At 38.2% G+C, this 26,943-nt stretch overlaps 1 protein-coding gene and 1 long non-coding RNA gene across 10 annotated transcripts in view; one reads left to right on the top strand and one right to left on the bottom strand.

The window, feature by feature from the left end:
- The first annotated feature begins 839 nt into the window (after positions 1-839).
- On the top strand, positions 840-21,969 carry LOC108494063. 4 transcript variants are annotated; one of them, XR_001873725.1, is made up of 4 exons: positions 1,620-1,665; positions 6,472-6,560; positions 19,076-19,244; positions 20,728-21,969. It is a non-coding gene; the product is annotated as an uncharacterized LOC108494063 (long non-coding RNA). The 4 variants fall into 4 exon arrangements; XR_001873726.1 differs by lacking the exons at positions 1,620-1,665; positions 20,728-21,969 and adding an exon at positions 840-927 and having other exon boundaries at positions 19,076-19,359; XR_001873724.1 differs by lacking the exon at positions 20,728-21,969 and having other exon boundaries at positions 19,076-19,359.
- Positions 6,972-26,943, bottom strand: part of PIK3R1 (phosphoinositide-3-kinase regulatory subunit 1) — a 61,127-nt gene continuing 41,155 nt past the window's right edge. For 4 of the 6 annotated variants that reach the window (XM_017808149.1, XM_017808152.1, XM_017808151.1 and 1 more), the window contains 9 exons: positions 18,335-18,437; positions 17,554-17,652; positions 17,246-17,426; positions 16,658-16,783; positions 15,715-15,857; positions 15,275-15,451; positions 15,103-15,171; positions 12,620-12,790; positions 6,972-12,178 (listed from right to left, as the gene is read on the bottom strand). In XM_017808149.1, coding sequence (XP_017663638.1) covers positions 11,989-12,178; positions 12,620-12,790; positions 15,103-15,171; positions 15,275-15,451; positions 15,715-15,857; positions 16,658-16,783; positions 17,246-17,426; positions 17,554-17,652; positions 18,335-18,437 — 1,259 coding nt within the window. In that variant the 3' untranslated portion in view covers positions 6,972-11,988. Of the gene's footprint in view, positions 12,179-12,619; positions 12,791-15,102; positions 15,172-15,274; positions 15,452-15,714; positions 15,858-16,657; positions 16,784-17,245; positions 17,427-17,553; positions 17,653-18,334; positions 18,438-19,818; positions 20,036-22,004; positions 22,341-26,943 lie in introns of those variants that run through there. The other 2 variants (XM_017808154.1, XM_017808153.1) reach the window with 2 other exon arrangements.

Genomic DNA, 26,943 nt, shown 5'->3' with positions numbered 1-26,943 from the left:
GGTCATTTATATGATACAGGAATATAACCTTGGATTATCAAATCCATCAGCACAAATACACCAATAACTTTGAACTGATGAAGGTGTTGGCTTGGAAAATTTTGTCCTCAACTATCTGCAGAGCAAAATTGAAAAGATAAGTAAATCCAAGGTTTTAGAATACTATAGGAAGAGAAATACTAGTCATGAACAGCTGGTAATGTTTTTCTGCTTTGACCCTTCTCCTTGCATTCAAGTAGATCTACCATGAATTTGATCCACTGAATAGGGGCAGCTTAGGAAAATATTGGAAGGAAAGTCTTTTTCCCCTTGTCTCATGGTTCCCCTCTCTCAGTGGGAGCCAGTTCTCAAAGCTCCAGAGCCAGGCTTGCATCAGAACCTCTAGGGGTGAAAGTGTAGAGAGATGTCAGATGCGAAGTATCTGCTGTGAGTGATACAATTAACCAGTATTTTTCTCACAGGGAGTATGCAGTCCACTGTTTCAGCTTCAAGACTGTGCTGACATTAAAAAAACAATCAGGAGAAGCCAGCTGCCTAACATGCGCTAATACTTTTTGTGAGCCAAAGAGATCTGAAGGTATCAGTGCAAAGAAGAAAATACATACGTTGAATTGGGCATGGGCATGCATCAGTCAAGAGCTACATATGTATTACCAGATACGGAAGCAATTTCTTTGAGTTTCTGGGGTCAGACATGTTTCTCAGGTTCATCCTGATTTCATATCAGGGCATAAGCTTCCCTTGCAGCTCCATTGCCACATAAAACAACCCAGGTGCATGAGTGGGAGCAGATTTGGCTACTAGAGCTAGTTTCCCTGTCTGTGGCCAGAACACTACGATTTGAGGACAGTCAGAATGACCACAGTCCTTGTTTTTTGGCTGGAGATGAATACAAGAAATCCAATCCAGAAATCATAAATTTGTACAGTAAGGATACACTGATAGAGGTGTGGTAGACCCGCTTTGCAAGCCTGGGGTGTCTTTTAAGGAAAATCCCTGCAGCAATGTGTTTCGCTTGTTACTTTTTACTGAGGCACTGACGTGGATTTCTCTCGCTTCTCTAGAAACTTTTCATAGATTTTGTACCAATTTTAAGGGACACATGAGTTTTAGAAATGTAGGGAGTGTGGCATTTTGAAAGGAACACTATTCATTGTCACAGCCTGGCTAAGAAGCTGAACACATTTTCCATTAGTTAGTTTGCCTTCAGACCTGGGGCCATGTTAATGATTGTATTCAGCTAAGAAATGTCAGGTCAGCCTTAGGTGGTGCTCATAGATATTGCAGTCAGGGTGTCTCCATCATAGATGTGCTGAAGGGAGCATGTGCATACACGTTGCTATAGATGTTGAGAAAATAAGGGAGGGAAACTTGTTCATTTAATTGTGTGGTGGTTTGGGCTAGGCCTTCCTTGGTGACCAGTTTGTAACCAAGGAAAGGTCCAGATTTACCCAGTATTCCCTACGATTTTTATGTAAACCAGATTATAAGAAGAAAGGAGGAGAGGCCTTCGTTCCCTTTCCTTCCGGCGGCTTGGAGGTGCAGGTTCCCTGCTGTTGAGTCTGCCGTGTTGGGGAGCGAGGCCTGGTTAGGCCTTGCCGACCTTGGGAGACAGAGGTTGCCGGCGATCGTTCCGGAGCGACTCTCAGTTGTCCCAGGAGAGTAGTGAGCTATTTTCTTTGCTAAGCAGTTTTAGTTGTTAGATATTGGGTCTTGGGATATCTATATATTTTATTTTAGTTTTGTTCCCTTTCCCTTCCCCCTTCCCTTTCCCTTGTGAAATTGTATATTTTAATTGTATATAAGTGTAAATATATTTATATATCTCACTTTGGTTGTCTCTCTTGTTTCGGGTTTTCTTAGTTTTTTTTCTCCCTCTTCTCCCTGAGGTTTTTTTTGGGGGGGAGGACTTCTGGTTGTAAGGTTTGGAGACTTGGCAGGGAGCCAGCTTCAAACCATATCAAATTGTCACAGCTAACCACCTTCCCCAGTAAAAGGAGCTTCTTTGACCACCTTAATAGAGGATGTGCTCTTCTGTATGTGACACCAGAAAGGACACTCTTGTGAAAAAAAATTTCTATAAAGACTTTAATAGCAATCCCTTTTCTTTCCTGTCTGCTGCTGAAATGGCTGTTTGGATCCAGCATTACCCAGGAGCTCTCACATACAGCTGTCATAAGAGTGTTCAGGCACCCAAGCAACTTGTGCTAACTCAAGACGACTTGGATCCAGTCTCTGGCCGCACCCTACTGGAAGCACATGTGGCCCAGCCAGATAAGAGGTGTTTTTGCCACTGGAGAACCAATGGATAAGACCTGGGTCATCTGTGCCTGCCAAGATTACAGTTGGAAATGGACAGACCATGGCAAGATTTCAGTTTTAGTAACATTGTTATTGGTAATGAAGACCAAGAGATTTTGAAATATCAACATCATTTAATTGTGTGTGTTTGTATACACTTGGCCTTTATTTTCCTGTTTTAAATTAGTTTGTCCTCTCATCCTCTCTGAAATAATATTCACAGTCCTGATGGAGTGTGGCTGTGCACATTTACTCACCGACTAAATCAGTCTGTTTTCACATAGGAGCAATATGCTTTTGTCCAGAAACCTACAGTGCCTACCACAAAGAGGTGTAGTGCTGTGAACCCATTCTGAGGATCTTATTCACGTATCCTGAGGAATCCTGGCCCTCATGGGTGGTTTGACAATCTGTGGCTTTCTTGTTTACATTACCTGACCTGTTACCTGTTGAGCAACACCTGTTTGCATAACAGCTTCTCTTCTTTCACATCAAGACTCCTGAATCTTCTGCCCAAAATATTCCTGCGTCTGACCTGACACTGCCTTTGCTCTAGCCACTGAGGCTATTCAAAGCCAGATCTTCCACTTCATCGGATGGACAAACTCCCCTTGCAGTCTGCAGACCCTTCTCAGTAGAACATTTTTCACGGAAAGATTTAGTTTAACTGACGCAGGTATGCATATAGTCTTGTACCCAAAAACCACCACAGGACCTTCTTAAGTTTTCCATAGATGCCTGAGGAATTCCACACAGCTCTCCTGCCCTAAGGTAGAGCTCAGTGTGACTGGGAGGTAATTTGGCAGAAGTTCTTAGTTTCTTAGTTTTACTATCATAATACCCCACTTTGTGTCTTGGCTATGGACCAATTGGAAGGAAAGAAAGTCAAGTTTCCTAAATTTTCCCTGGATAAGAAAGGAAATACAGATGTGGTGACTAACAAACTGACCTCACTTGTTAAAAACAGCAGCATCTTCCTCATCCATGTCTTCTTGGCTGGCCACATGGCTGGCAAGAGACCAAGGTATTTCTCAGAAGACAGGTGTGTAGCCTTCACATAGGCTGTTGGAAGGCACTGATAAGCCAGGTCTTCTCTGCCTGTCCCTGGAGCAGGCAGAGAAGGCGGCAGTATCATGGATTCCTCTGTGTGCAGTCCAGAATTACAGCTCCAAAGTTGATATGGTCCAGCATCTTTTTGAACCTCTCTGCCACCTTTACAATTATTATGAAAGACTCAATTTCTGTAAATCAATTTTAATTCCAGCCCCAAATTAATTGTCCCTTATCATTATGCCTAAGAGCAGAAGACATTGCAGCTGGTACTGGAGAGATTAAAATTGAACTGCTTATCAGCAGGGAAGAGACTGAGTTCATCTAACCTGAGGCACATTAAAGTTGCACATCTAGCATAAGCCATTTGCCTGGGCTCTCCCTCCAGTCAAAGAAGTGACTCCATAGAGTGATTCACTGCATCCTAAGAATAGTGCCTGAGGTGGGTGGGGTGAATCACCCTGGGGAATTGCCTGGCTCTCTCTGTGAAGAGAGTTTTGCAGACGGCTTTGATGACAAGCCTTTCTTTTAGGTGCTTAAAATTAGACGAAATGAATCCCACTTCAAAATGTTCAAACTCACTGTCTTTCTGAAACAAGGAAGAGTAGCATACTGCACCTGCAAACAGGTGCTGTTTTAAGTGGTAGCCTTTACTCAACAGAGTAATAATCCTGCATGGATTTCCCAGGGAAGGTGGAGGGTGACTGGAGGCCCAGCATGGTCCTTGCTTAGAGGCTGTGGTGCGAAGCTTCCCTTTTCGCCTTTGCTTTCTGGTATGGCTCCAGTCCTGATAGCTGCTGATTTGCATTCCTCTCATGTTTCCACATCATGCTTTTTAAGGTCTCCATTCAGCCTCACAATAAACAAGCTACAAAGAATTGCTATACCCACCTTTTAGACAGGTAAAGCTTATGCCTCATGACCCTGAGTGCAGTGATGGCACGTGATGGCACGTGAAAGCCATCTGAATCACTGCCTTGAGTGCTGGACAGGCAGCTGTGATGGACCATCCTGTCTTACAGTCCAGACATGCTATTCCCTGTAGAAAGGTCACCACCAAACATTGACTCTCAGTATGTCTGTTTCAGCTAACCCCATGGACCATCCTGCTGAAGGACTTCCAGTAGTTACACCTTAAAAAAAATAGCAAAAGGATTAATCTAACAATGTTTTATACCAAGCACAAGATTTGTGGAAAAATAAAGTAAATCATGTTGAAAACAAACATTTATAGAGGATTTATAGAGGATAAAATGCTTTCAGGTATGAACTCAGTATCTTTCTTCTCAGGCTATGGTCTTCTAATGAGACAAGAATATCAAACACACAGCAGTGAAATCATCATCTGAATTAACTATATTCGTGTCCAGTTTTGTCAATATTTTTTTTTTTTCAAAGACCCGAGCATGACAGGTTTTTTTGTGTGATACCTGTTAAATTTTACTCATGTAAATATTTGCACATTTAAATCAGTAGCCCTAAACGCCTCCTTTTTTACTATGCAAAGATAATTTCTTCACAGAGGACAGAGCAGTACAAGCAGAGTCCTTGCAATGCCACTCTGGCAGGAAACAAGGCCTGGTACAGCCATGGACAAAAACCTGCTTTTTCAAAGAACTATCAGGATGTTTGTGGTTATCTGATTGCTTGATCACAGGTCAAAAGGCTAGTCCCTGCACAGATTACCCAAAGTTTGAATTGAGGCTGATCAATCAATATCTGTTTTTACAGAAGGTGCTGAAGAATTTCTGTTTCTGGTGGTCTATGTATTTCAGGATATAGGTCCTCAAAGAGATTAAAAAAAAGAGAAACCAGAACCATGTCCTCAGCAGTGCTCCCACAGTTCCTGCTTTCTGTTTTTTCAGAGGAGATATGAAAGGCCTAGTGCCTCTCGCAAAGCCCACATCTGTCTGGATGCCCTGCAAGCTGCCCTGCAGTGAAAGCAAACTCACTTACTTTTAGCCTTCTTTTCATTCAGGAATACTGGCAAGGCCCCACTGTTTGCCATTTCCCCAGTTTGCACCCTCTAAACGAGGGAATCAGGCCCCTGTGGTAAATATTAGGTGTATCCTGGTAGTAATCATCTCAAAAGGTCCTCCATGTGAACAAGAGGGGCTCTTCTCTATGGTGGATGGGAGGGCTACCTCCATGGGAAGCCATTATAGGCAGGGAGAGGTGGCCTAGGGCTCCAGCAGCGCTGCTTCTTTGCCCCTGTGCCCAGCTGCCCCCATCTGCAGCCTGGGGAGTACCAGTGTTGATCTATGCAGAGCCATGTAGAAGGTGACATTGAGTTTTAAAATTTTCTTTTTCCTCTTAGGATTCACAGCTCAGACAAAAGGAATTGTGTGAAGTTACTCACACATGACTTTGCATGAGTCAAGCAACTTGGGGAGAAAAAAAAACAAAATCCATGATAAGCATTCATAATCTTTTAAAAGTATTACACCCACTTGTAGCTGCACAAAGATAGATTGAAGCAGTCTTTCATATTCCCTATGATTGTATGACCATCAAAGCTTAGCAAGAAAGCAGAGAGAGAAAGTGAGGGGGTGTTTGCCTGCAGACAGCAAAAATAGAATGACATTTTTGCAAACTACTTTTCCAATCTTCCAAGAGTGATTTCTATACAATGTATGATACAGGAAAGAAATCTGCTAGTCCATAGACTTCTGCAGATTATGATCCATCAGTCTTAATTTTTCTCCAACAGATGATGATGGACAATGCATAATTCACCACCCAGTTCACCTTATTTTTAGATGTCGACTCTATGGCTGCACAGCCTTTGCGCTCCTCAGCATTGGTTCAGGGGGCAGGAATAAGATAAACTAAGCATCTGTATAAAAGAATCAGCTTACTAACAGAAACACTGCAACAGATACATGCATTGGAGATATAACCTCGCTTTCTAATAACAGGGTAAAAATATGATAATAGTCCTTAATCTAAGTTTCTTTTAAGAATCTCTAAGGGCCAGTGACAATGTTGTGATTATTAAAAATTATTCCAAGCCCGTGTTACCTGAGTACTTCAGTCAAAGGTATTTAGAGATTAGTGTGAACAAATTTTGGAATGGAAAGCTTGGACAGAATCTGAATAGGAATCTCTTTCTGCTTCCAGAGTGGTTGACTGACTTACCTGGAGGACATCTTTTGGGGTAAGATATGAATGGACTTAAAGAAGTCAAATACCATCTACCAATAGTGAGGGTAAGTAAACAATGCACTGTAGAAGGCAGATCATGAGTATTGTACTGCTTTTGAAATAGTATGAGATGAGCAGAACTGTGATTTTGACACTGTTTTGACAGGAGACTATTTTGGAGCTACCCAACTACCTCCTTCAGTTCAAGATATAGGATGGCTGAGAGTCTGCTAAAACTATTTTTTCCCTAGTTCCCTCTAATAATATGAGCATAATATTATATATTAGCATTATATATATAATATATATATATATTATATGAGCATAATATATATAATATATACTATATATTATATATTCCCTCTAATAATATTTGGGTCTAATTTTCAAAGAAGGCCACATACAGACAGGAAGATTTACCCAAGGATGCTGGTAAAGAGACATCACAGTCCTTATGGAAGCCTCAACAACTGAAATGCAGTTTCAAAACAACCTTTATTCTGCTTGAAGACTTATTACAATTTTTAAAGCAACCCAAAAACAAGACACAGCTCCATCAACTCTACAGCTTGAACAAAACTTCAAGGAGGCATGTTTTCACAGTTGCCTTGTAAAGGCAATTTACAACCTGCTTTAACCTGCACCTCCTGAAAGACAATTTTAAAACAAAGTAATCTTAATGTTTTAAAGACATTTAACAGAACAGAGCTTTATTTTTAAAAACAAGAATAAAAAAGAAAATAGCAGCATCTTGGGCAGTTAATGCAATCTCATCAGGACAAGTGCAATGTAACATTACCAACTTCCACAGTTTAGTCTCAACTGCTGTAAATACAACATGATTCTACGTAAAATGTTGCACTTTAGAACCTTGTCCTATGGGAGGCATTGTGCTTTGAGCTGCCCATTTCTAAAGTAATCCTGAAAAAAATTAGTATCAGGATTCACTTTCCCAACTTAATACCATGCATAGCAAAAGCACTGTGTGAAAATCGGCAGTTTTCCTCATTAGAAGCATCTGAATGTTTTCCCAAGCATTATTATTTCATTGCCAATTACAAGACAAAGCCATTTCTCACTACAGAACAGTTGACATCAAATAAAAAAGCTGAAGATTTGGTTTTACAGATTGCTTGACAAAATTTCTTAGATAACAGAACCATACAGACAAGCTTGGTTTGGTTTTTTTTTCACTGTTTTTTTTGCTTTTTTTAAGAAACTATCCAACAACACAGAAACTCAGTTTTCTAACTGTATCTGGAAACATGCTGCACCCACAAAGGTCTAGTGTGCATGTGTGCGTCTTTAAACAAAGTTAATGACATCACTTACTGAATTCAGCAAAATGATCATGTTCTGAATGAAAGGTGAAAGTGCACCTATATTGGGATCTGTTCACACATTAACACAGCAAGTGTGCACCTGTATGCGCAGATACATATCCCCAACCTGCAAATTCAAATTTCAACTTAAGTAAATCAGAAACTACTTATTTTGCTTGGGAGCTTTGGTTCTCTTTGCTATGTCTCATACCTTTCAAAGGCCTTGTGAAAGAGATGCTGCAGTGCAGCATACCTCAGGAATTTAAATCAAAACAAAAAAATTCCACCCTCCCCCAAAAAAGGTAACAAAACAAACCCCTTCCACATATTATATTAGATGAAAAAGCTACACATCAACAGAACTACAGAAAAAACCCACTGTGTTTCTTCAGTTATATCCCCATGCTTTTTTTTCCCGTATATAGTAGTCTATTTGAGATCAAATCAAAACTGGAGTGAACGACATGGTACATTAAAGACAAACAACTCTGCAGTGAATAGGGCCTTTGGCAGGATTTAGCTTTGTGCATTTAGGAGGGAGAGAAATGCAGAGGCCACACAATACATAAGTACCAAAGAAAACCTACTCATGCCAATTTGAGGGACTTGATGCCTTAAGCCCCTAATAGTTTTTTATTTTTCTAATTTTTATAAACCTTATAAGTTTTATAAGTAGTAGAAGTAGATTTTAAAAGCAGCAACCCTCACTCCCTTTCCCTGTAATACAAGTAGTTTACACATTCCTTAACCCTCTTACCCCATTCTATGCTCCCCATATCAAATCTACCCCTGAATTCAGTGGCAATGTTTAGTCTCTTGTCAAGGCAGGGCCTAGGCTGTTTAGAGAACAGTCATATCAGGGCCTGAATAACAAAACGGAGTCAGGAATTAGGTGACTGTGTACCCTTTGTGCTCTGAAGATGATGAGACTGAAGAAGTAGGTGGTCCTAAAAAGCCCCCAGACTCAATTCTAAGGGGGTGGATCCGAGGTGGTCCAGAGCAAAGGTTATGGGGTGGACACACCTGGGATTGGACAGATAATATAAAATGTAACATCTCAGGCACAGCTGGGCGTGCGTCTTGTAACACCTATTGCCTTGGTACATTAAACCCTTTCCTTATCTCACCTCTAATTAACTGCTCCGGAGTTATTTTTTAGCACCAACATTCCACAGCATCAGACTTAACTGATCCCTGCAAATTGCATAGACCCTGTGTAGGCAGAACATCTCTTTAAGAAGCCCTAAGCACTCATCCTTACAACACAGTGCTTATTTCTCATTGTTGCTTGTGCAAGAAAAGCAAGTGCCAAATCTCATACACACTGGTTTTTTTTCTCCTACAGCCACACGTGAAGAGAAGTTGCACAGCAAACAGGAATTATGTTTCCATTCAGTATGGAATTATATTCCGTACTGGACAGGGCATGCTAAGGATATGGCCCACTGACATAGCAGGGGTTTTCTTAATACGAGGAAAATTAGATCCAAATGCCTTAACTATGATAAAATTTCTTGACAAAAGCTGCGTGAAACACCAATTTGGATTACATATATTTTGCCTACAGAGAAAAAAATACAATTTTACTCTTAAAATATTTAACATTCAGAAATTAATATATGTCCAAAGAATATCTTGGATTGCTATAAGTGTTAAACTACCGTATATTCAACTAAGCTGTAACTTGAAGCCCAGTAGTATAACTGGCATGCTAGAGTAATTGTTGGTGCTTTTCACAGCAAAAACCAGTTATTGGTATACCAAATTTACATGGTCCTATAGACCTGAAGAGAGTGTGGAATGAGGAAGGTAAGGGATGAAGACTCTACTTCTATTAAGGAAAAATATTCAGAATAATTTTCCAAGTGATGACTATCATGAAACATTACTATTTGTTGAATCGTGTTTCCTGATATAAATTCCAGTAAGAAAATACACCTATAGGAAAGCAAAGACAACTCACCAAAAAAAAAGAGCACAAAATCAAAATAAAATCAAAAGCCTTACAGCATCAGAACTGAAGTAGCAATTTGAAAATGAAATGATAATATAAAGATCATTGGAGACCAGCAAATTTCCTCCAACAGCTTATAAAGCCCTGCATATTTAGAAATAAAACACAAGTATCTCTAAAGCAGAGCTACTATGGGAGAACTCCATGGGTCTTGCTCTTTTGATTGTGTGTGCAACTCTCTTTAATGGTAATGGGTATTGCCTTTTTTAATCTTGGGGGAAGAATAAAGTCATATGTTCACTTAGTCAAATCTTTTCCAAGATTTCTCTGAAGTTCATTACTTTATCAATTTGCAATGTGTGAATTTCCTCAGTGGTCAGGACAACAAGTAACCATTGCAAACCACAGACAGTAAATTATCCCAGAATTACTAATAAATCTGATTTAGTAGGATTCATGTATTTGTTTTCTTTAACTGAACCATAATTATGTAAGTCTCTGGTGCCCTGAAATTATGGAACTGTTCACTTTGATACTGCCTCGGCCTACAAACTTCTGAAAGTAAGTATCATAGCCTATCATTTTCAAAAAAAGACATATTCCAGTCTTAATTAGCTCTACATTGTATCCAAACATTCTCAGTAGAGGTGGAAGCTTTTTTTTCCCCATAATACTAATACAAAAAAGCCCCTAGGCAACAGATTAGAGAAACTTCCTTCATATGAAATGAAAATATCTTTACATGCTGACAAAAATTCTGCCACAGGTCAAGAAATCATTTATTTACTGTGAAAGGTGGATTCATTCTGAGATCCAAACTGTCTACACTCTACACTGCAGTAGCAAAATATCCCCATTTTTTTCTGCAGTCACTATCAAAGAAGGATACACTATTTGTTTTTTGTCTTCCAAATACAAAGACAATTGTGATAAAAGTTCAAAATGCTTCAAGAAGCAAATGTAGTATGGTACCGTATTCTAAAGATATCTCTGAAACAGTATTGTTGGACTCAGTGATATTTCGTAATGTTCATATATTTTTTTATTGAATAAAGCAGCTTTGAAGCTTATCAGGCACTGCCCAACAAATATTTCATCAAAAAAAATTTACGAACTTTTTAAACTTTGAGCTAGTAGCTCAATATTCTATTTTTCTAAAGAAAATTGTAAAATATTTCATAGTTTTAATTCTCAAGCCAACTCTTGCTGGCTTCCTGTACATTAAAAAACAAACAAACAAACAAACAAAAACTCTCAAAAAAAGCAAGTCCCATGAAACAAACAAGAAAATCAGTAACAAAAAATAATCAGGAAAAATACTCTCAGGCAAAAGAAATAAAAAAAAAAGAAGACAAGGAAACAAGAAAGAAAAAGAAGCCTGTAGATATGCTTGAAAGAAGACTACAGCCTAAAGAAAATTCAGTATTGCATAGCATGGTCTAAGAATTCAGCTTTCAGCAAACAGAAAAGGGAAAAAAGAAGCAGTCTGATATTGACAGTTTCCATCAATGATAGTTAGTCATCCAATACTATGTACACTATTATACACTGTATGCCACTGAAAGTCCTGTTTTCTTCAGTCTTAAATATATTCTTAAAACAGGATTTTTAATCATCTAAACAAAACACTTCCTGGCACTTTGCTATTACAATTACTCTGAACAACATACTGTAACTGAAGTCCTTTTAAAGTATCCCTTAGAAATGAAAGTGCCATTCATTCTGCTACATATCATTCACTAGAAACCAAAAAAATCCACAATGCTGTGTGTCTGGATCCACTGAGTGCAGCAACATCATTCCAAGTTAGGTTGTGACCACGAAATTCCAGTAACTGAATGATACAGACCTCTTATACCTTGTGTCTGGATAATCCAATGTTCTAGCTGGTAAAGCTTCAGAAGTGGTCGTAAACAAGCACCATGCTTAAAGGCCTCTATGTCCCTGCAGGGAGATCAGGTTTGGATTTTTCTCGTGTTTTTCTTTTCTTAATTACAAAAAAACCAAAAAGCACTTCAGATTGCAAACATACATTCACGGCTTACTACTGTGATCTCTCCCACCACAGTTGTGAAGGAAATCTCTAGTCCTATCTGAAACAGCTTTGAGACTGCAAATTCTTGAGTAAAGCTGAAAGGAGCCTTTTCTCTCCAGAGGCCTCAATGTTGTCAAATCATTTCTCTAGAAAAAACCAAACAATCCGCAGTATTAAGATGTTCATCGCCTCTGCTGTGCATATACTGGGTAGGCTAGTGTGACATTGAGAGAGTCATTGTGCTGCACAAGTGATGTGTGTTGATAATGTAGCACCAGTTCTTTGAGCGAATTGTACAAGTTATATGGCTCTGCAAATCCATACCCAGTAGGTGTTTTGTTTATCACACAGTGCTTTACTTCTCCATCCACCCTAAAAAGGAAAAGAAAAACAGTTTTTAATTTGTGAGTACAGTAAAATTGAGATAGAAAATAAGGTATTGGCGATAAATCTTAAGATGCTAGTCAGTACTTAGAATTCCTCTCTACTGCGGTGAGATAATGGTAAAAACCTGGGTTTAGTCCAAATTCGCAGATGTCATGCTGGCTTAGGGAGGCAGGAGATAGGCAGGACTTAGCAGCTGCATTGAAAGGAGTGCACCCATGCTTTTGTTTCCCTTCTGAGTGAGGCTTATCTGTGGGAGTGGTACAGTTTGGAACTGTGTAGGAAATGAAGCAGCAAAGAGAATGGCCTCAGGACTTCCTAAACCCAAAGGTCCAAAGGGAATCATGCATATGCAAGTGTCTATCTGCCCCCAGCTCGAGGTAGGCCTCTCAAATGTTGGTTACATCATTCACAAATTAGGGTACATACACAACAGAGCAGGCATAGCAGCCTTGCTTGCTGCTTTCTCGAACAAGGAATGTTCCATCTCGCTTTCCGCGCAGCAGATTTTCAGCTTGGTTTCTATTGATATTTCCCACATTCCATGTTCTCTCATCATGATGGGGCAAGTCCTCATCATCTTCTACCATAGAGTATTGGCTGCCAAAATTGGAAAAAAATGCATTTGTGAAACACATAGCAGAGTAAAATCCACTAATTGAATAGTGTCTATTTCATATTACTTACAAAAAAGAAAAAAAAATCAGTGGTTAGTCCAATGCCTCCCTGGTAAAACTAGGAATGTAAACCAAGTAATATTGCACTGTTCAAACCATTGAATAAAACTAAAATATAAGCTCTGTTTCTTATTTCTTTGAAGAACACTCATGTAAATATGAAGAAGAATGTAAAAAGATGGTCTGCTATTTTTCAGAACCTGCTGTGAGCACTCCAGTACTCTACTACTACCGTTGTCTGCTGTTTTGGTAAATAGCAAGCCCAAGAAAATCAATACCCTCTGAGTCAGCTTGATTTCCAAAGATCCGAACACTTGGTCAGCAATGAAAAATCATGCAATGTATCAACTACAGTTGCTGCTCGGAGAAGCTTTGAGCAGTTGTACAGATTAATTGTTTATAGGAGAGATGGTTTTGTAGAAAGGGTGCAACAGTAGAGTGCTTTCTCTCTCTCTTCTTATAAGCAGATTATGAGAAGAGCATATAATACAGGGCCTTTTCTGCCAAATCAGCTACCAAGAATATAGCTGTTCCAGAGTTACAGAGAACCCTCTGAGCTAAAGCCCACCATGAAAGAAGATGCACCTGGTTCAGCTGTGTGGACATCACTTCGGTATTGTGCAGCTCCAGAGCTCCCCACTTGCCCAGCAGCCTGCACTGGTGGACCCTGCCTCTCCTGATCAGCTTGCAGTCAATCTGTGTTTGGATAATGCATTTATTCTCTCTTTAAAAGGCTTTTAATCAGTTTTCCTTGGTTTAAGGAAAAATGACTTCTCACTCATCCATGGTTCTGTCTTTCTGAAGATACTCAGAGTAGTCTACAAAAATCAGCAATCACACCCAGAATTCAATTTTCACAGAGAAAAAGGGTTCTTCTGCTTCATGTAACACTCTCTTCAAGTCCCTTATACCCTCATACTCTTTCGACCTGCATGATAGTCAAACACATGCAGTAGTGGCTCTACTTCCAATATAGAGAGTGTAATTCCTGTATTTTATCCTGCTCATTATATTGCTGTTTGGGTTTTTTTCTGCATTACAACTTCAGAAAAAGAGTAATCAAAAGTTTAATTTTTCAGTAGTTACCAGGATCGCTGGCAAGGAGAGTCACAGAGTGAGAGAAGAGGAAGATGTTCTTTAAACAGTTTCACTTACTATTTTGATGCTACACTAAACCCATGGAGTGGCATTATTCTTTCTCTACTGTTTAAGTGATAGGAGTACTACTGGGAACAGGTGCCTACATATCTTACATCATATCATCTTTGAATTGTACTAAGATTCAGAAAACAACGTGGCTGTAAAACGTGTATGTCATTTTTATCTCCTGCTTCTACCACAGCAGAGAAGCACAATTTCTAGAATAACAGTAAGAGACTCAATAAACCAAGACAAATTAAAATAGATGTAGACAAGGCTAGAATGTAAAACCACTGAAGAGTCATTGTCAGTCTGCTGCTTTTGTTGTATATTCAACCAAGCAGCATAAAAGGCATGCACAAGAAACTACATAGGCAGAAAATATTTATACAGATGTTACTGAGACAACTTTGATTTTCTATTTGTTCATTCTTCACTGTTACTACTTCAGATATTATTTTGTGTCCCGTTTTTGTTAAAATCTGGTCTACATTCACAAAACTCAACTGCTTTTTGCTTTTTTCCCAGTCTAGCCCCTGTCAGAAGCTATAGTATACTAAATTGCCTGAAATGACAGAATACTATCCTGCCATTTTCCAGAAAAATTAAATAAATCACAAAACCAGAGAAGGTCCACTCCTCAGCATATACAAATTTATTATCTCCAACAGTATTGTGATATACTCATGTGGGTACCACTACAGAAGATAACAATATGGTAACAACAGTTGAAATTCAGAAAAAGGCTGCTCATACCTAAGAGACCTTCTGAACAATTTATCCATCCATGTCACGTCTCTCTAAGATACTAACACTTCATGAGCTTAATTTTGCTGGTAAGAATAAAGACACAAGTTACATTTCAGTGCTTTGCTATAGTAACTTGATTATACACTTCCCTGAAAAATGTAGAGTAGGGGGTGAGACAGCATCCTTTCCAATACTGGCATTATGTAGGCTGTCATGCCTTAACAGTGTGCATTGTTAGTAGGCTTGAGATTTCCTCTGTGTGGTCCAAGAATTAAATATCCTTTATCTCACTTCTGTGTAAGATGATTTGAAACACCAGAAATATTTAAATCTTTCAATACTTACTCTTCTGCATTTTCATTTCCAAGCCACTCATTTAGCTTCTTTTGCCGAACACCTTTTTGAGTCAGCCACCTGGACAATAATTGTAAATAAAATTAATTTTTAGTCACAAAAGTTGGATACCATTAAAAAAAAAACCAACTTAAAACCAAACTTGTTAATTCATGATACTCACATCAAGTACTGATCTCTTGTCTTCCTCAGCTGTATGAGGTCTGGCTTAATGCTGTTCATACGCTTGTCTATCTCTCTATATTCAGCTGCTTGCTTCTTTAAATCTTCTTCTAATCTACGCCTGCTGTCCACAATTTCACTTATCCGAGACTTCAGTTTTTCATAGTTGTGCATAATTCTGGATAGAATAATGCGGTAGGTTAAACTCTGATCTCTTACTCATAACTTTATAATCTGCTATTTATATGTGTAGACACTTAAGGGAACAGATTACTTCTCTAGATGTAGCTATATATTTCACAAGTTCACATCTACCCTATTTGAAGCTTTTTTGCTTACAGCTTTAAACTTGTCATCTTGCTTCAGTTTCAGGCACACCTATACTTGGCAGTTTGTTTTTTCAAAAACCACACAATTTGAAATGCAAAACCAAATACTGACCTCTGTATTTCTTTTTCATTTCCTTCCCGTTTAAATTTTTCAATGTACTCCTTACTGTATCTTTCTTGTGTTTGGCACTGCTCTTCAAATATTTTTATTGTTTCATTAAATGCCTCAATAGCTGTTCTTTTCATTTGAATTTCCTGAAAAAAAAGTAATTGTTATTACAGTTGATATCAGACAAAGGGGAAAATTTATTGGCTTCTATCACAGAAACACTTCAGTATGTTGTAAAACAAGACTTCAATATCCCTTTACCAAAAAGGCATTCTTCAAAGCCTTATGACATAGAGACAACTGGCTTGTGCAAAAGGCTACCATGATGAGGTTTATCAAGGAAGTGGAACTGCTAGAAAAAGAACCAGTTACAACCTTTGCTTTGTATAAATAAATTTTATTTGTGATGCTTAGAGCCATATGGCAGCACCCTTTGCCCTTTGTACCAACTAATGCCCTTAGAGGTACAGCTGACTTTCTGAAATAAAGGTGTAAGATACTGGCCTGAACAGGTCTCATGAAGTCATCTAGCCTATCCTGCCACTACATACCTAGTTGATAGCCAAGTCTTTAGTCATACAAGTTAAAGTTCAAGTTGCCAGAAGTTCTCCACTTTTCTTCAATTATTTCAGTTCTTCAATGCTTCCTTGCAAACACGCCTTGAAAACCATAACTCATCTTGATGAGGTCAGTATGCAGAAGTGCTGGTAAATCCAGATAGTTATGGACTTGCTTTGGATGGAGTTGTCAGAGTTGGGCACAGTGTAGTTAAGTTTACAGGTGATGGGTGTTCAAACACAAGCAAGTAATTGTACTATTCTGAGCAACCATATCAGGGCACTGGCAGTGGTGGCAGAGGGGAGGAGTAGGAAGATGGCAGCATGAATTCACAATAATATTCTTCAAAATCTACAAAGTCTTCCACTCTGCTTCAAATCTAGCTCACCTGAGATGTTCTTGTGTAGTCTTCATATAGTCTGTCATATTCTCTGCTTTTTTCTTGGAACTGGGTATTATATTCATGTAATTTCTTTCCCACTGCTTCAATGCTATCCTCTTTTACAACTTGATCCTGGAATGACGAGCAGAAGGAAAGATATTCCATAATGAAACAATTGTATTGCAGAGATTTTCCAGAAAAAACTACTTAAAAATACCTAGATAATTACATGGAAATGTGATTCCTCTTTCTTCAATACAGAGAATACTAACTGCATAATATGCAAATGAGAAATTAATGACAAAAAGAAAATTTGTATTGCAAGTGTTTAGCTTTATAATGAAAATTATATATTTTATCATTGAGTGGGATATTTATTAAGATGTTTATTTCTTAATAATGTATCCACAGTATTTAAATTTTCAAATTTACATGGAAAGTGTGGAGTTGTTTTTAAACAAAAATATCAGGTTTTACACCCAATTTATTTTTTCACGCATTTACAGAACTGAAGTTCTTAATGATAAATGACTTCTCAGTCTGCAGTAATTTCTCAGTATTTCAGTAACACACAAAGAAAATAGACTAAATTACCTGCTGGTACTTAGATACTGGATACAGTAATTTTACATCCAGTTTAGGATTATACTGGGCTAGAGATTCATTCCGGTAGTGGTTTATTAGCTCGACCACAGAGTTGAAAGTTAATGGGTCAGAAAAACCATATTTTCCATCTCGATGAAAAATTTTGATTAATTTGTTATTTCCTCCTTTCCTGCAAATACAGTATGTTGAAAAGTTAGGCATACTTCAAGTACTATTTCCTAAAGCACGCTGTATGCTAAATGCAGTTATTGCATTTTACTATCAAGTATCACAGACCTAGTATTAACTAATCTCACCTTAGAGTAAGTGTGTAGTCCCCATGCATCTTGGTTGAAGCATCTCGTACCAAAAAGGTACCATCAGCAGTGTCTCGAAGCTTCTCATTTACTTCTTCCCTAAAATGAAAGCAAAAGTAACCAATCATTTCAGTTACTTCTCATGCATTTATTCTCTCACTGTGCTCTAATTTTTTCTGGTTTAAAACAGGTGGGTTTTAGAAGCCTTCTAGATCTCCATATTAATAAATACAATTATTCAATAGCTCATTTAAAGTTGCTGGAGAAAACTGGGATACAAAAATGGCACACTCTGTCCTCTCACTGCTGGACAAAATTATTATTCATGCAAAGGTCTTTCTGCTTGTTCATACAAGCCTGTACAATTTGAGCAGCCAGTGCTGGCCTAGTGTACCTATATATAGTACAGTTAAAAATGTTGCTAATATATGGCACTTGTTAGTCTGATTTGTTAACTATTGTGCCTACAATTGAGGTTTTGGATGAAAGACAAGAAGAAAATATTTATTTCTTGGTGCTGTCCTTTCATGCTAGTTTTTCATATAGCTATCTTAAAGTAATAGAACAATCATTTTGCATACTACATTCTAACTGACTGCCAGTAACTTTTTAGTCATGTTTGGAATAAAATCAGCTGTAATATGTTTGTGTTGGAAAATATCCTAAAAATGGCTCTTATAACTCTAAATTTTTTACACTTGAAGCATAATACATATACACAGAATAGCACAGCAAGAACATCAAGCCAAGCATAAGAAATATATGTCTTGAGCTGATTTACCTTGAGATATCTCCCCAGTACCATTCTGCATCTTGTAATGACATGTTGTTATTCATGCTATTGTTAGTTACGGTATTAGGTTTTGGTGGCTTAGGAGGCAGTGCTGCAAATGAAAGGGGGGAAAAAAGTTGATTATAACACACTGAGAACATGACCATATATTCCTTGAAATCACAAGTTACTACATGAATTCTATGATTCTATGAATGAGGAAAAAAAAGGACTGGTTACCAAACAGAGTTGTCCATCACTAACAGTTCTTAAAAGACATTAGAGGAATCAAGATACTGTACTGAAAACAAAATAATTCAAAATAAAGTTGTACTGTTTCAAAAAACTATGTTACTCTTGTAATAATGTATTTTAAGCAAAATATAACACTAAACTCACCTCCTCCCTCTGTGAAGAAAGCATTTGAGAAAAAAAATCTGAACTTTGCTTTTACCTTCTTTCACTACCTTCAGGTGAACATAAATAATGAAACATGCCAAATTTTTTTTATCCTCCTATGTAATAATCTTAGACAAATTTTGCTGCTTCCTTACCTATAAGCTGAGTAATAAAAAATGCAAACCCACAGCAATTCTGTATATTTCAAAAAGAATTGGGTTTTTGTGATCCTTAGCATTCTGTGCAATGATATGCAAAAAAAAAAAAAAAGGAAAAAAACCCCCAAACCAACAGTTTAAGAAACCCATCTGTGACCTAAATATCTCTTGTGTTAATCTTATTATTCTACAGAATAAATTGTGTTCAAATGGCAGGACTGATTAAAAACCACATTCCCCTTTTCTCAATGTCAAAGCTGCATACGTATACCAGTGGGTGCCAGAGAAGATACTGCAGCACTGACTTAGTAACAAGGGGGACTACATTGGAATCAGCATCAAAAATCAACTCAGCTCTTTCAGTAAGTACATCATTCCTGTCCTGTATAGTATGACCGGACTCAAAAGACAATGTTTTTAAAGTTGCAGTGAATATCAGGATAGCATAATATTTTCATATAATATGAAAAAAATGATGCTATAGCAGGTATTCAATTAATATTGCTAAATTTTAAAAATGTTTTTCCTTAAACAGTCCAAACCAATGATTTGTAATCAGTATTTCAGGAAACAAGAGTGATACTACAGCATCTCCTTTTAGGTACAGTGTGGAACAGAGACAGCAAAAATAATAATAAAAGAAATACAAGTTTTTTAATGATATAATAGCAGGACTAGAACTACCTCTGATATAATTAAAAAAAACTATAAACAGGTCAATTCATTAAAAATTCAATTAAATAAGCAGACAGGTATATGTTAAGATTCTAATTACTACAACCATGCACTAAACAACAATTTCATTCTAATTTATGAAAAAAGAATATTTGTGTCAATAACAAAGTAAAGAAATCCTACATATCCAGTAGCAATTTTCCAGCATCTATAGCAAAGACCAAAATTATTAAGTCTTCTATAATAAGACTGCAGTTTTACCTGGTGGATCCATTTCTATGTAAAACATCAAGTCTGTGCCACAACTTATATCTGTCTTAGGATATTCTACATCCAGTTCTTCCATATTCCAAACAGTATTGTACATTTGTATGAGTTTCACTGAGTAAGCTCAGATACAAGAAAAGAGTCAAGCTTTCTTTGTAATGGTGTCTTGGAATTCATTTTAAAACCTATAAGGGGCTGCACTGTAACCTATTACATCATAATCCTCAGCCAATCATGTCAAAATAATGTCACCAAACCACTCCTGCTTCCTTATTTTGCTCTACATTAATCTTAAAACAATTTCAGTTTTGGAAAGAATCTACAGTTAGCAGAACTGCAATATAAACCTGGTATTACACACAAAAGGAGCGAGTGGACTCTCCGTGCCCGTGTTCCCAGCTCATTTTCCTGACTTAGCAGCATGGTACAGTCCAATCCTCGCAGGATGACAAAAGGCTGATATGCTGCAGCACGCAGCTCTTGCGCACACACACACACACACAGGGCAGCTCCCTTTAGAAGCATGTCAGTCACATCTCAGCTGGATCCCTGAAGTTTACCATTCAAAAAGCTTTAAAAGGATTCTAGACCTACTGTACATATTAAAGATGCAGAAGGGAAAAGAGCATGACTTTGTGCATGTCCATTACACACTCACTTTAGACAAACATCCACACAGACACATATGTATCCACATAATGAAATACAGATTATGTTTTTAACCTGTGCAGATTTCTATTATTCTAATGGGCACACAGGTCTGATAGGGTAGATATTATTACATAAAATGTGCTTACTATAGAGATGTCTTCCTCTCTTATCATTATGTAACAAAACACAGTTCAAATCAATCTAGATTGACTGATTTTGAAATCTAAAAAGCAAATATTTTAATCTTCGCAGATTCGCTGGAAATATGGAAGAAAGTCAAAACTGAGCAAGATCTTCAAAAGTGTTTTTGCTGTCTGTCAGGATACAAAAAGATTTAGTCTGCCTTCTCACATGTTTTCTCTACCTTATTCTCACTGAGATATTTATCAAGTTAATTGTTTTTAAAAGTAAGAATCCCTTGTCAGTGTCTCCTTCATCACTTGTTTATGTCATCAGTATCCTCCTCCCATTTAGAAATATTCCATCTTAACTCCCCCCATCAGTTGACTGTAACTCTCTCCCACCTCTTGGAAGAAACATGCACAGAACAGACTATTAACTCCAAAGCAGAATGCTATGTAAAGTAACGTGAATATTTTATACTTGCTATAATCTATGGGGGGAGAAAATCAGAGACCAAAAATAACCATGACAAAGACTAGCTGTAGCAACTATCTGTGCCTGCATCATAAGAAATTCTGGAGCAACATTTCTGAAATAGAGCACATTTCAACGTGTTCTATCTCAGAAATATCAGAAATATTAATTAAAAAAAATTAATACAATTTATATCCTTCCCAAATATTTCACATATGTTAATCCCTGCCTCCCTTCCCCCTCCCACCCCACACGTCTGGTCTGTGCCTCTCAGCAGGTTAACCCTTTCAGACAAGCCTCAATATATAAGAGCCTATCTGGAGTACCAGAATATACAAAAAGATGCATGCTAGTTTGCTTTGTACATTAAGAAGCTTAAATTCATTCTGAAGTAGACTCTGCTCTCCCAGTTTAGGTAGACACGCTCCAAAGATTCATTTCATTTCCAAAATGAAATAGGATACTCAAAATCATCCCAGACACAAGTCTAAACACTGAACTTGGAGGTTTAGCCCATCTGCTACCCAGACAGTTGAGTTGCTAAGGTAATTATTTAAATTAAGCAACAAAGACTTCCTATGAAGAGAACATTGCTGCGTTTAGGTCTCATGTGGGATCAGTAAGATTTTATTCCATTGCATAAAGATTTTAAGGAAAACTTATTTCACTAGGGTTTCACTGGTGGCCAAATTTAGGACTCAACAAACTTATATAATCAGGTTAGTGCTCAGCTCAGACTAGTCTAGCCTGCAGGCAAGAAAAGACAGGAGGCAGATAGGCTATTCCCGATTCCATATATAACCTGGAGAGGTACCGAAGTACTTTAATTCATGTATCTTAAGACCATTAAAACTCTACCTGGTAATCAGTTACAGTATGATACTTCCATAACATGATGAAGAAAACACACACAGAAGTTGAAAATCACTTACTTTGTAAATTATGCATTGCAAATGATCGCCCTTGTAATACTGTTGGAATATACAATCCAATATTGGTTTCCTCTTATAAAAATCTTTCTTAGAAAAAACAACCCAAAGCCTCCTTTCACTAGGAAGGTTTTCGGGAGAAATGAAGAAAAAAATTCTGAAAAAGAGATTGCTCTGCTTTCCAACCAATGTTCCATAAAAATCCCTAAAAAAACTGCAACATGCAGTGAGAAAATCCAAGCCTTCTCTCTCTTCTTAACTGCTTAATGCTCTGTGCTGTGCAGAAGGTATCCACTTACTCTGGCTCATCATTAAAAAGTGCACCTGACTTCAGCACTACAGAAAAAAAAAAAAAAGAAACCACCACCATGATTAACTTGGGTAGGTTCAAATATTTGCTGAGCCAGGGGTTTCAGGTGGGGGAGGGGACCCAGATTCAAAGTAAAAGTTGTCATCAGCTAACAAGTGGCCAATGCAGGACTAACTTTCTCATTTTAGCTAAGTAAATGAGAAGACCATTGTAAGAGGCCTTAAAATAGTCTCTAGCACTGGCTGCTGCATGCAGTATTCAAGATGAGAGAAGCACCATGAACAGCCAAATACAGGAAGTGGTTAACTGGAAAAAAAAAAAAAACAAAAAGAAAAACCAACAACAAAAAAAAGAGAGAATAAAAATTATCCTTGAAAAGAGCTGCATCTCTCAGAGCAGCCCTGTGCAAGCAAAAGAGCCTGCTTGCAAGTACAGCATCCCCTCCTACACACTTATGCTGGATCACAAATACAGGTGCTGCTTTAAGACCCCTAGTCTGATGCTGTGAGGCTTTTTACCTATTTTCTGTAAAGTAAAAATACTACAGAAAACACCTATCTGTATCCATGGTGTTTTCCAGTAGGTAGGATTGTTCATTTCTTGGGAAAGCAACAGTGAAGAGGGAGAGCTTTAGGTCAAATTTATTTTCCTTGCCTTAGTGTTTAGTGGAGACCAAACTTGCTAAAGGAACAGAGCAGCAATTGAAAAGCTTGTTCCCCTTTGCCTTCTTTGCCAGATAAACTTCCATGATGAAATAAATTCAAAGTGAAAGGAGAAGCAGACACATTCAAATAAAGAGAGAAGGGGATTAATATTTTCCTCCCACTTGTTGCAAACAGTGAGAATTTCTAATAGCTGTGTTGTTTCAGATCTTCTTGTTGCTTGTTATGGCAGCCAAATAGCATATAAATTTTTGCCTTCCTAATACTTCACCTACCAAAATACTCCTAATGCTGCAAAACATCACTTGCACCTAATAATGAAATCTCAAATATCTGCAGTATATTTTTGATGTTTTGCAGTTGATTGATCAACTTCACCTATAACAATCCCTTGCTTCTGTAGTTTTAGCCTTTGCCTAGTTGAACAATTGTCAGCTCTAAATATAATTTAAAGCAGCAGAGTCCAAGTGGAGATGTAAACCTCTGTTTCTGAACAAATCCAACTTCAGACTGTAGCTGATATGCCTCTTTACTGTTAAAATTGTGGAAGGGGTTGAGAAAACTTCTCGGTTTATAGGGCCACAATATAGAAGCATATTCGGAAAGGAGAAAAGACAACCCAACCCTGGCTCACTGAACTTTTTAATCTTTTTAAAAAGCACAGGTATCCACAGAGAGACAATGAGTTCCTAGTTATCCTGCAGAAGGGAATCGAGTGTCTTGTCAAAAAAAGATACTGGGATGCACACACTTGTATTTTTAAATATTGCCGTGTCTTAACTTTTTATTTAAATTTTGAAACTTTCACTGGTGCACATTTAATCTGCAGCAGATTATTACTTGAAGTTACACTCACAGTCTTGTGCTATCAAGATAACATATTTTTTTCTATGTCTAAAGCAGGAAAAGAACTGATTAGATTTGACATGTTTTTATGTGTGTTACACGTACTTACATGCAAAAACACGCACATGCACGGATCAATCTGTAAAAATTCTAGTAGTTTTTATCAAATACTTTTAATCAGGTGTCAAGAAACATAAAGCACAGGCTAGCGTCAAAACTTAAACCAAAAGAGCATTCCAAAGTACGGTGGTTAACCAAGCATTTTACTTTCCGTTAGATCAGGGATAAAGCCTGATTTTTATTAGCTTAGAAGGGGAGCCCTCTGCTGGGTGAATCAAGGACGCACAGTATCCCTCCCTGCCGCGGGGCATACGCTTTCCCTGGGACACACTGCCTTCTGCGTGCTCCAATCCACCCTCGGTGGCGCTGAGAGTCCAGCCAAGACTGTGGCACTACGCAGAAAAGTCCTGCCAAAGGACAGCACTCCTACACATTAGTTTATGTCCCCAGGACACTACTGACAGGACTGTGGTCTCAGCCTGACCACTGCAGCAGTCCAGGGGAGCTCTTGAGTCCAATTCTAAGAGGAACTGGATCAGTCTTTACACTGCTCCAGTCCAGCTGTTTTGCTACCCACCCTTGCTAACATTTTGTGTAGCTAAAAGCAAAGTGTCTGCACCTTGGTGATACTGCCATGACTTTCACCCCATCACCAACAACTGAGCAGTTACATGTGAGGCAGTTTTACTACCTCACTAATTCTTACCTATGATCCTCTGAATAGTAAAACTCTTCAGGCTTAAAGCTGCAATATTTCACAGTTTGAGCCATTTATTTACAGTGTTATGTACAAGCCTGAGAAACAACTGGGATGGACAGCCCAAACAAAGCATCTCAGCTTGAGTCAGTGCAAAGGCTATTAGAGGCTTTGATTCATCCATACAACAAGGTAGCTCTTTCCTGCCTCTGCAGTAGCTCTTCCTCTGCTCTTTACCAGCAATGCTACCAGCTCCCCACATCCCCTTGCTCTCTCGCCACATGCCGCTTACTCTTTGCCTTCCTAAAACAGACCTTAATCTCACACAAAGCCCCTCCATACTCTCTAACAACCCCCCAACCCCAAAAAGGACCCCAATCTCCCAGAACTCCCCACAAAAAAATCACCCAACTCTTCCAACACCCCACCTTTCTCTGTGTGACCTGCCTTCCCAGCTACTAGTGTCAAAACTACCGTGCTGCCCCAAGCATCCACTGGGCCCCACAGACAACCCTGAGATTTGCATCCAGGACAGGCCTCCTCCAGACACGAAAGCCAGGAGCCTGTATGATCCCAGACAATCAGCTGAACCCCCCCTTGTCTTCTATACCTATAACTATAGCCTAATATAGCCTATTTTCCAATATTTACCTTCACAAGTCTGTATAATCCATGAGACTCTGTGAGACAAGACACTTGATTGCTTTCTGCAGGATAACCAGCACTGTTTGCTAAAATCTGTCACAATTAAGCTACTTTCTTCTAATAGCACTGTTTTGAATAACATATTTAGAGACTTGCACTTTGTTCTTCACTGAAAAATCAGCATTACTCTTTAAATTAAAGCCTGTGCAGCTGTACATTAAGCATCAAGTTGGGGGGTTCAAATGGGATAGGAAATCACCTTGCTTGCCCACCAACACCATCTTCTGGCTCTCCTACTAATAAATTTGAAGAATGAGACATGAATCAGAAAACCGATCGTGTTTTCTCCAGCCTTAATTTTCCTGCAACATTACATTGTCTTTGCCTGCTAAGCAAGTATCTACGATTCTATGACCAGGTATTATAACTTTAGTACTTTAACTTTTGTGTAGGACTAAGCACTATTCTAACTCACAAACTAAAATGCAGAGTTTGCTGATGAACACTATGACAGAGGAAAAAAACCGATCCAATCGTTCTGTGACAAATCAAGTAATGGTTTAGGCGTAACTTCCTATTTTTGAATTATGGCGTGCAAAGCATCATTCTAGCTAAAAGATGTCCAATTAAAGATGCCCAATTTAAGATAATAATTTTAAGATACAGTAAGATATAAGGTCCAGTTGCTTACTTTCTATTGTTCCCAGGCAATAAGGATAATTAGTGGGCGATGTAGTAAGAAAGAACCCCCACAGCTGTGCAAAGATCTCCTCGCTATTCAGATCATTATCTCCAATGCTACATTTAATATCTCTATGTACTGCATAAGATACCACTAAAACTTCATGCACAGCTTGTTTTAGACAGAATGTTCTCATCTTAACAGAAAAAAAGTATGAAAGGAGGAAGCCATCACTCCAGCCTGTGAAAAAGAGAAGAAATCTGGCAGCACTGGCTTTCCTGTTATCACTTAGTTGTCATGACATTATTTTCAACATGTAAAATTCTTTCTGCTTAAAACCGCTTAACTTGTCCACTTGTAAAATTCTATTAAAAATTGTAATTCTCAAACCGGTTGTATGACAAATAAGATATATTTTATTGGAATCTTCTTTTTTTTACAATGTTTCTAAGCAATCTTTATGCCAAATCAAGCCACTACAAACAATAATCTTAAAGATGACAATTCTGAAAAACACGTCTTAGAGTCGTCTATGAGAACTATAAAAACAGACCACTTCAGATGTTCAGGTCTGAATGATTTTGGTGTGGAAAACGGACTCATGTCCTATTTCTTGAACAGAACAGAACACTATATGAAGATCCAACTTTTGAAAATTATGCAAACCCTTTACAGGCTTAACAGAAGAGGCTAGCTAACCGCAGACTACAAAGCCTGAAAATTTTTACCTGAGTTATTTGTCAGCGTATTAATAGATGTGCAAATGTTTTACTAAAAAAACATTCCACTAGACAGGATGGACTTTGAAATGCATAGGGAAGGAGTTCTGTTTTTGTAATAGAACTTGTGAAAAATCCAGGGTGGACCCTCAAAATAAATAACTGCAATCTGAAATATTAATTAGTGTATATAATGGCCAGTCTTCGCGAGCGAAGATTTGGGAAAGGTCATTGACCCTTCGAGCCTGCGCAGTGGATTTTTTAGGTGAGACACAGCGTGCGCTGAACTGAGCCCACCCTTTAATCCTGAGGTTCATCTGC

This window comes from Lepidothrix coronata, unplaced genomic scaffold (assembly GCF_001604755.1).
Source record: "Lepidothrix coronata isolate B3197 unplaced genomic scaffold, Lepidothrix_coronata-1.0 Scaffold22, whole genome shotgun sequence".
NCBI lineage: Eukaryota > Metazoa > Chordata > Aves > Passeriformes > Pipridae > Lepidothrix > Lepidothrix coronata.
The sequence above is the reverse complement of the archived record's forward strand: the minus strand, read 5'-3'. Positions and strand labels throughout refer to the sequence as shown.